The 8,091-nt window shown below is 52.3% G+C and overlaps 3 protein-coding genes across 4 annotated transcripts in view; 1 reads left to right on the top strand and 2 right to left on the bottom strand.

Moving 5' to 3' along the window:
* Window positions 1-676: 676 nt before the first annotated feature.
* LOC105502277 (RBPJ-interacting and tubulin-associated protein 1-like) lies at window positions 677-2,453 on the bottom strand. 2 transcript variants are annotated; one of them, XM_011928682.1, is made up of 2 exons: window positions 1,960-2,438; window positions 677-1,293 (listed from the first exon to the last, which is right to left on the bottom strand). In XM_011928682.1, exons 1-2 carry the CDS (start codon window positions 1,965-1,967, stop codon window positions 924-926), a joined length of 378 nt encoding a protein of 125 aa, XP_011784072.1. In that variant the 5' UTR covers window positions 1,968-2,438; the 3' UTR covers window positions 677-923. The 2 variants fall into 2 exon arrangements, 1 of the variants encoding a protein (XP_011784072.1); XR_001000311.1 differs by lacking the exon at window positions 677-1,293 and adding an exon at window positions 1,661-1,796 and having other exon boundaries at window positions 1,960-2,453.
* A 52-nt stretch (window positions 2,454-2,505) lies between these two features.
* Window positions 2,506-8,091, top strand: part of DDX54 (DEAD (Asp-Glu-Ala-Asp) box polypeptide 54) — a 35,948-nt gene continuing 30,362 nt past the window's right edge. The window contains exon 1 of the mRNA XM_011928732.1: window positions 2,506-2,700. Within this exon, the coding sequence (XP_011784122.1) occupies window positions 2,527-2,700 (174 nt within the window). The 5' untranslated portion in view covers window positions 2,506-2,526. The remainder of the gene's footprint in view (window positions 2,701-8,091) is intronic.
* On the bottom strand, window positions 4,665-5,941 carry RITA1 (RBPJ interacting and tubulin associated 1). Its single transcript, XM_011928726.1, has 2 exons — window positions 5,887-5,941; window positions 4,665-5,756 (listed from the first exon to the last, which is right to left on the bottom strand). The coding sequence occupies exons 1-2, from the start codon at window positions 5,939-5,941 to the stop codon at window positions 5,203-5,205; spliced, it is 609 nt and encodes a 202-aa protein (XP_011784116.1). The 3' UTR covers window positions 4,665-5,202.

Here is an 8,091-nt window from a genome sequence, read left to right as displayed (position 1 = left end):
TCTTTGTCCAAACTACTAAAAACAATAAACAGGACAGAGTCCTGTGGCTCACCACTAGACACCTCCCTCCAGGCTAATATTAATCTGAAACAGTCCAAATAATCTAATTCTAATCTAATTAATTAACAACAATAACAACTTGCATTAGTTCCTATTTTTCTAACTTGTTCATAAAAATGCAGCAAGACCCACTTTCAATTTTTTGTTGTTTTTTTTTTAGACAGGGTCTCACTCTGTCACTCAGGCTGGAGTGCAGTGGCGTGATCTCGGCTCACTGCAATCTCTGCCTCCTGGGCTCAGGCAATCCTCCTACCTCAGCCTTCCAGGTAGCTGGGAGTACAGGCGCACACCACTACACTTGGCAAATTTTTGTATTTTTTGTAAAGACACAGTTTCACCACACTGCCCAGGCTGGTCTCAAACTCCTGAGCTCAAGTGATCCTACCTCAACCTCTAAAAGTGCTGGGATTACAGGCATGAGCTACCCCACCCAGCCAAAACCCATTTTCAGAATGACTTCAGAAACACCACATCTATGCCATTTCAAGGATCGATCACATTAATATTAATAATCTTATGCAAATTTCTCTGTGATCTTATGCATCACTTGACGCCTCTGGGCCTCAGATGCCCAGTTTGTGACATTTGGGGATAGGGAGTCCACCATCACAACCATCAACACTACCATTTATTGACAGCTTTCTAAGTATTAGGTTACTGTGCGAATCGCTGCAGACCCCTCTCTCATTTAATCCATCAACAATCCCCCTAGGTAGAATCATTGGTCCTATTTTCCACACAAGTAAACTGTGGCTCAGAGAGGTCAAGATGCTTGCCCAAGGTCACAAGGTAGGTGAACAACTGGGCTGTAACTGGAATTCAGGTGGCTGCACTAAGTATAGGATTTGTACCTCCCTACCCCATTACCTGTATTTGTTCTTCTTCCTTGGAGTGAGGGTTGGGGTGCTGCCCCTTGAGGGGGTGGTCTCACAGCTCCCCTTTGCCCCTAAGGCCTTCGATGCCTCCTTGCCCACATCTCTGGTTCTGTTAGCCTTCTCCACCCAGGGCGGGTCAAAGTCTGGTGCGGTAGGCCGGGTGCTTGCTGGGCTGCCAAACAGAGTTTCATCCACATACGACGTTCTGGCCTTGACCCGGTAGCCACCCCGGCAGCGGTGCTGAAGGCGGAGGGTCTGCATCCCATTGACGGCGAGCCCCACAGGGTTCTTCATGCCGCCTGTGGTCCCTGGTGACAGCAGGTGTGCTCTGCCGGCCAGGCCCTGCTTCGGAGGCTCCCTGTGAGAGGTCAGAGTAGCACCCCTGAGCCACAGCAGTGCTAATGGAGGAAGACCGGTAGTCTCTGAAGTTCTCATCCCAAGGGTTTAGTTCTCTCTCAACCAGTATCTCAAAGGGGAGCTGTCAACTTCAGGGGGCATTTTGGAAATTTTTTTAGCTTTTTTTTTAGTTGTCAAAATGGTAGAGAAAGGGGTGCTACTGGCAATTATTTATAGAATGACTCTGGGGGTGAAGGAGAGATGACACCTGTGCCCATTTAGGCACCAACCAGAAAACGCACTATGGTGGTAGGGGAGGCAGGCACTTTTCTATATCCTGTGTGTATTGATGGGTGCGGGGGCAATGACAGCCAGCGTGGATCCCATGCCTACCTCCTGCAAAGAGCTTTACAAGCATTGTTTCATTTAATCCTCTCAACAGCACTGTGAAGTAGCTTCGAATTTGTCCATTTTACGGATCACAAAACTGAGGTGAAGTCACATGTGTAGGTCACACCTATAAAGCTAAAACGGTGCAAGTGAAATCTGAGTCCAGAGCTTGTGTGCTTGGCTACACTGCTATCGGGAGATCACCGCCGCCCCCACTGCCTCACATTCTGCGACTCCCAAATCAATGACTCGATTAAAAAATGCCCGAGATCCCTGCATTTTTGAGCTGTTCTCCTACCTGAGCATCTTGGTTCGTAGTCATCGGGGTCCTCAGGGACCCCTCCCCGCGTCTTCTTCCCACCAGGTCTGGACCCCTCGGTGAGGGCGCGGGGGAGCCAGGTGCATCCGGGATCCGCGTCAATCTGCAGCCCGGAATGCCCGGGGCCCCGGACCGCCGGCAGCCCAGGCCGTGCCGGGGCACCGCGCGCGGACCAACTCACCCGAGGAGCCGGCACAGGCGACGTGTGAGCGGCGCGCGCATCCAGAAAACCAGAACCCAGCACCTAGCACCCAGCAAACAGGGAGCAGCCAGGAGCACTGCGCACGCGGCCCGGACCATTCGCGCCAGGGGATGGGGGAGTCCGCTCAGGGGCGGGCGCCACGCCCCTGACGCCCAGGAGGTACCTAAACACGGCGAGGGGCCTCTGGTGCCACTCACTCAGGGGCTGGTGTACTAGGCCGCCCAGGGCCGCAGGCTCTGGCGAAAGTGCAGCCGAGGTCACGTGGCCATCGCGCCTCCCCGTCCTAAGCAGTTGGTGCGCGCAGCAGGCCACGCCCCCTTTTGCGTTCCCAGCGCCAGGCCCGAATGGCGGCAGGCAAGCGCTCGGCGGCCGGCCCTAGGTCGAGAGCTGCCATGGCCCAGTGGAGGAAGAAGAGGGGGCTCCGTAAGCGCCAAGGCACGGCCTCCCAGGTCCGCAGCAGCGACTCGGAGGACGGCAAGTTTGAGATCCAGGCGGAAGATGACGCCCGGGGCCGAAAGGTAGGCGCGTGGGGCTGGGACGCACTTTGGGGCCCGAGACCCGGCTCCCGGCAGCGCCCCGAGGCCTCAGTTTCCCCAGCTGGGGAGTGGGCTCCGCAGAGAGTGAGGAGGGAGGCTGTCGGCCCCAGGACCGGTATTGGGACCGCCGGCCTGAGCACGTGTCTCGGGGCTTGTCAGGCTCAGGGTACCGCGGCTGGAAGCTTGGGATCCCGGGGCTGGAGCCTGCGGGCCTTCCTGCCGGGTTTTGGTCGCGCGTCTCTCATTGGCTACCTCCTGCTCATGGGGCGGATCCTGGTTGCCTTTCGCCCAATGAAAAGTGCCGGTGCAGAAAATCTGACTTTTGAGAGTTTGGAGCGTTCTTGGGAGGTTGAGTTAAGGGGAGGCCGGACTGCGGGGCTTGAGACAGTGACGCCCCCAAACCTCTGGGAAACTAATTTAAAAATTAGCATGAGCCCGGCCAGTTTGTGTTTGTTGACCATTTACTATGTGCCAGGCTCCATGCTAAGAGCTGTACGAGCCTTATTATGTAATCCTCACACCAACGCTGTGCTAACACCGCCGGCAACTGTCATCTTCATTTTTCCACAGGAGGAAATTGAGGCCTAGAGGGTTAAGAAATAGTCAAAGGCTTGGTGTAGTGGCTACACGCCTGTAAACCCAGCACTTAGGGAGGCTGAGGTGGGAGGATTGCTTGAGGTCAGGAGTTCAAGATCAGCCTGGGCAACATAGGGAGGCCCCCGACTCTACAAAAAATTAAAATTAAAAAATTAGAATGGCCGCGGTGGCTCAAGCCTGTAATCCCAGCACTTTAGGAGGCCGAGGTGGGCAGATCACCTGCAGCCTGGCCAACATGGTGAAACCCTGTCTCTACTAAAAATACAAAAATAGCTAGTTGTAGTGGCACGCGCCTGTAATCCCAGCTACTTGGGAGGCTGAGGCAGGAGAATCGCTTGAAACTGGGAGGCAGAGGTTGCAGTGAGCCAATGTGGCACCACTGCACTCCAGCCTGGGTGACAGAGCAAGACTCTGTCTCAAAAAAGAAAAAAAAAAACAAGTTAGCTGGGCACAGTGGCACATGCATGTAGTCCCAGCCACTCAGGAGGCTGAGGGGGAGGATGGCTTGAGCCGGGAGGTCAAGTCAGCAGTGAGCTATGATCGCGCCACCGCACTCCAGCCTGGGCAAGGAAACGAGGCCCCGTGTCTTAAAAAACAAAACAAAACCAAACAAAAGAATCACCAAAAACAAACATACAAACAAAAAACCAAAAAACAAAGCATGTTTGCATGACAGCGCAGTTGGCCTGCCTGACCCCACAGGCGTTTCCGTGTGTCCCTGGTCCTGGGCACTGCAGATCTCCCTCCCCAGCAGTGTCCACTCTTCCCTGCCCCAAGGCAGACGTACCAAATGGATGATGTGGCTTCCAACTGGACTCCCTAGAATCCTGGTGCCTCCTGGAGGTGCCTTACAGGAAGATGGGGGCAAGGAGAGGCCCAGAGCCCAGCCCACGCTGCCCAATCCAGGTGCAATTCCATCTGTGCAAAGGCTTTGCTGCTTTTGCTAAGCCCGGGGCTGCATTCTAAGTGCTCTGCAGACACACGTGTCACTGTCTGGCTTTCTTGGACTCTCCACTTGGCATAGTACTAGCCATTGTTTTATTTCCTACCTTAACAAACACACACACATACAAACTTAAAAACAAAACTAAAAAAATACTATTGTCTGTATTCTGAGCTCAGGAAGAGCTGGCCAACCACAAGTTAGTAGCATTAGCCAGAAACCTATGGGAGGAAGAGTCCAGCAATTCCTGAGGCCCCGGGTTCCCAAACTTCAGTCACCCACTCACCACTGTCATGTTGTCTGCCACATCCTTGTACTACCTGTTGTAGTTAACTTTGTTATTTAAATCAACTCAGGCTTAACAATGGCCTTTACCCTAAGGGGGAAAAAAAGGAACATTCATGGCTTTGATAAGCTGATATATTTAGTACATGAAAATAAATACAGAAGCATATTAAGATGAAACAATGTTCACTCAAAAATCTCCCAGTTGCCCTTGTGTTCTCCAGGCTTCACACACAGCCTGGGAAAACTCCTTTAGGGCTTGTAGACTCAGTTGGAAACTAATCCTGAGCAGGAAGCTTGGCTTGAAGGAGAGGGGACCCTCCAGGTTGGCAATCACACCGTTTATTTGCACTTGGCAGCAAGAAAATGGATGATGTGGGAGGTGCCAGGCCCCCAGGTTGGCACTAATTTGGAGTGTGGTTGAGACAGGGCTGGAGACAGCATCTTAGAGGTGGCCCCCACATCCGCAATCGGGAGAAAAAGGCAGGAATCGACTAGAGATTGTCAGGATAAAGGGAGGCACTGCCCACCCCTGCTATGTCTGTCTGCCCCCACAGGGGCTTCATACCTGGGGTTCCCTGGGTGATGAATGTCCTCCTACCCTGGCAAGGGACTATACCTCTTGCTGTGGCCCCATAGGCAACCCTGATGAAAGAGTATCATTTCCAAGGGGGCTTTGGTTTCTGGGTGGCCCCAACTCGTCGTGGGGTAGCTGGCACTGAAATGCTAACTGAGCGAGCCCTGGAAGTCACCAGGGGGCTCCGGAAGGTCACCCCTGATGTGGAAGGCCTGAGATCCTGAGGCCCATTTGTGTGGGAGGCACTGGTGGCTGGATGACCAGTGCTGGGGACATTCAGGTGGGTGAGGGAATGGGAAAGTCCCCGCCTCAGGGGGCATGAAGAGTGTAACCCATCCATGGATAACTTCTGGGAGTCTGCCGCCGCCCCCGGCTCTGTCTTGGAGGGACCAGCGGGGTGAAGGGCTCGCAGTGGGGCCTCCCTGGGGCGGGGCGAGTGGCTACCCCTGGGGGTAGCTGGTGGCGTCCAGAAGAGAGCACGGAGCTTTGCGGCATCCCCCTTCGCCATCCGCGGGGCCCTGAAGCTGGCGCCCTCAGATCGGGAGCCAAACAGCGACTCATCACAGTAAGACGGGGTGTGGCTGATCAGTCTGGCAAAGGGAAGATAAACGCCATAAGCAGGGGGATGAACAACCCCTCAAAACTTTAACAGCTCTCCCACCCATCCCCAGGCACTGGCAGCAGCAGAGGAGGGTTCCCTGCAGATCCCAGGAGTCCCTGTCTCCCAGTCTGAAACCTACAGCGAGGCCACAGCCTTCTGTGGCACCACTGTCCCCGGTCTCCACTGATTTTACCTTGTGAAACATCCACTGCCCCTGCATCCTGACCCAATTCCCAGGCATGTGCCCCAGGTCTGGACAATTTGCATAGTCCATCCTCCTGGCCACATGGATTGGTTCAGGAATGGCCAGATGACCCAAGCCTCTCCAATCAGAATCTGCCTTAGGACCCCTTTGCAGAAACTACTAGGAAAGAGATGTTTTTCTGCCACCTGACTTTACCTCTTGCTAAGCTGATAGGATGTCAGCCTAAAGCAGTTTGTGGCCATCTCCTTCCTACTGGAGATTGAACGGCATGCAGGGAAAAGTAGCACTAAGGTGGAGACAGACAGTTCCAGCCACAGTTTGAGCCCCTCTTACAGGAGCCCCAAATGCCTTCTCCTGGGAAAGCCAGTTTGAGTAAGTTTTCTGTCACTTGCAATCGAGAGTCACAATTAGTATAACCTTAGTCTTTAGAGCCTCCACTTTTTCTTTTTTTTTGTGAGACATGGTCTCACTCTGTCGTTCAAGTGGAGTGGAGTGGCACAATCACAGATCACGGCAGTCTCAAATTTCTGGGCCCAAGGAATCCTCTCACCTCAGCCTCCCTAGTAGCTGGGACTACAGGCACAGTGCCACCAAGCCCAGCTAATTTTTTTTTTTTTTTTCAGTAGAGATCAGATCTTACTATGTTGCTCAGGCTGGTCTTGAATTCCTGGTCTCAAGCAACCCCCTGCCTTAACGTCCCAAAGTGCTAGGATTACAGGAGTGAGCCACTGTGCCCATTTTCTTTTCTTTCTTTTTCTTTTTTTTTTTTTTTTTCTGGAGACAGAGTCTCGCTCTGTCACCCAGGCTGGAGTGAAGCGGTGTGATCTCACCTCACTGCAACCTCTGCCTCCTGGGTTCAAGTGATTCTCCCGCCTCAGCCTCCTGAGTAGTTAGGATTATAGGTGTGTGCCACCACACCTGGCTAATTCTTGTATTTTTAGTAGAGACGGGGTTTCACCATGTTGACCAGGCTGGTCTTGAATTCCTGACCTCGTGATCCACCCACCTCGGCCTCCCAAAGTGCTGGGATTACAGGTAAGAGTCACTGCGCACCTGGCCTTTTTTTTTCTTTCTTTTTTTTTTTTTTTAAGAGACAGAGTCTCACTCCGTCACTCAGGCTGGAGTGCAGTGGTGCAGTCATAGCTCACTGTAGCCGCGAACTCCTGAGCTCAAGTAATCCTCCCACTTCAGCCTCCAGAGTAGCTGGGACTACAGGTATGCGCCACCATGCCCTGCTAATATTTTCATTTTTTGTAGAGACAGGGATCTCACTATGTTGCCCAGGGTGGTCTCAAAATCCTGGGCTCAAGCAATCCTCCCACCTCAGCCTCCCAAAGTGCTGGGACTACAGGCCTGAGTCAGCCTGCCTGGCCTATTTTTTTTTTTTTTTAATTCAACAGATATTCATGGCATACCTGCAAGATTCCATGCCCATAGTTTTTGGCCAGGACTGAAAGTGTTTCTATCCCCAAACTGCAAGTCTTTGGAAGGGCAACCTTTTGCCAGTTGGTTTAGCTGCTTAAACCACATTGGCTAATGCCTGCATATGTCTGGTGCCAAGGTTTTTGCTCAGTAACTTCTCTACCTCTTATGCAATCCCTCACTTGACACCCTCTACCTGTTGGCATCCAGAAGAAAATTCCATCCTCCAGGTGAGCAGGGAGTTGGCACCTCCCTTTTCATGGACACCATACTTCTGTTAATGCAGCCTATCTTACCTCAGTGTTTTCAGCCATGTTGTAGGTATCAGTGTTGCTGATCTCCACCTGACCCTGCCTTGTCTACAGAACTGGCAAAAACTGATTCTTGTTTTTATAATAGGCATCATTCCCATTCTCATTTCATTTCTCTCATCTGAAATATGTCCCTGTGGCTCAGAATGAACCCTAAATTTAGTTGGCCAGTTCTTTTGGACTGAATTGTGCCCACCCAAATTTGTATGTTGAAGCCCTAACCCCAAATGTCTCTACACTTGGCCTTAATTATTCAGATTAATTAAAGGTAATTAAGGCTGGCCAGACGTGGTGGCTCACGTCTATAATCCCAGCACTTTGGAAAGCAAGAGGCAGGCGAACCACTTGAGGTCAGGAGTTTGAGACCAGCCTGGCCAACACGGTGAAATCCCGTCTCTACTAAAAATACAAAAATTAGCCAGGCGTGGTGGT

This window comes from Colobus angolensis, unplaced genomic scaffold (genome assembly GCF_000951035.1).
Source record: "Colobus angolensis palliatus isolate OR3802 unplaced genomic scaffold, Cang.pa_1.0 Scaffold79, whole genome shotgun sequence".
NCBI lineage: Eukaryota > Metazoa > Chordata > Mammalia > Primates > Cercopithecidae > Colobus > Colobus angolensis.
This window is presented reverse-complemented; position numbering and strand designations above follow the sequence as displayed.

Excerpts from the sequence above, each read along its gene's own strand:
- RITA1 (XM_011928726.1), bottom strand. The coding sequence starts at position 5,941 with ATGCAGGGGCAGTGGATGTTTCACAAGGTAAAATCAGTGGAGACCGGG. Across the intron at positions 5,757-5,886 it reads AGTGGAGACCGGGGACAGTG|GGGTTGTTCATCCCCCTGCT; the intron begins GTGCCACAGAAG and ends TAAAGTTTTGAG.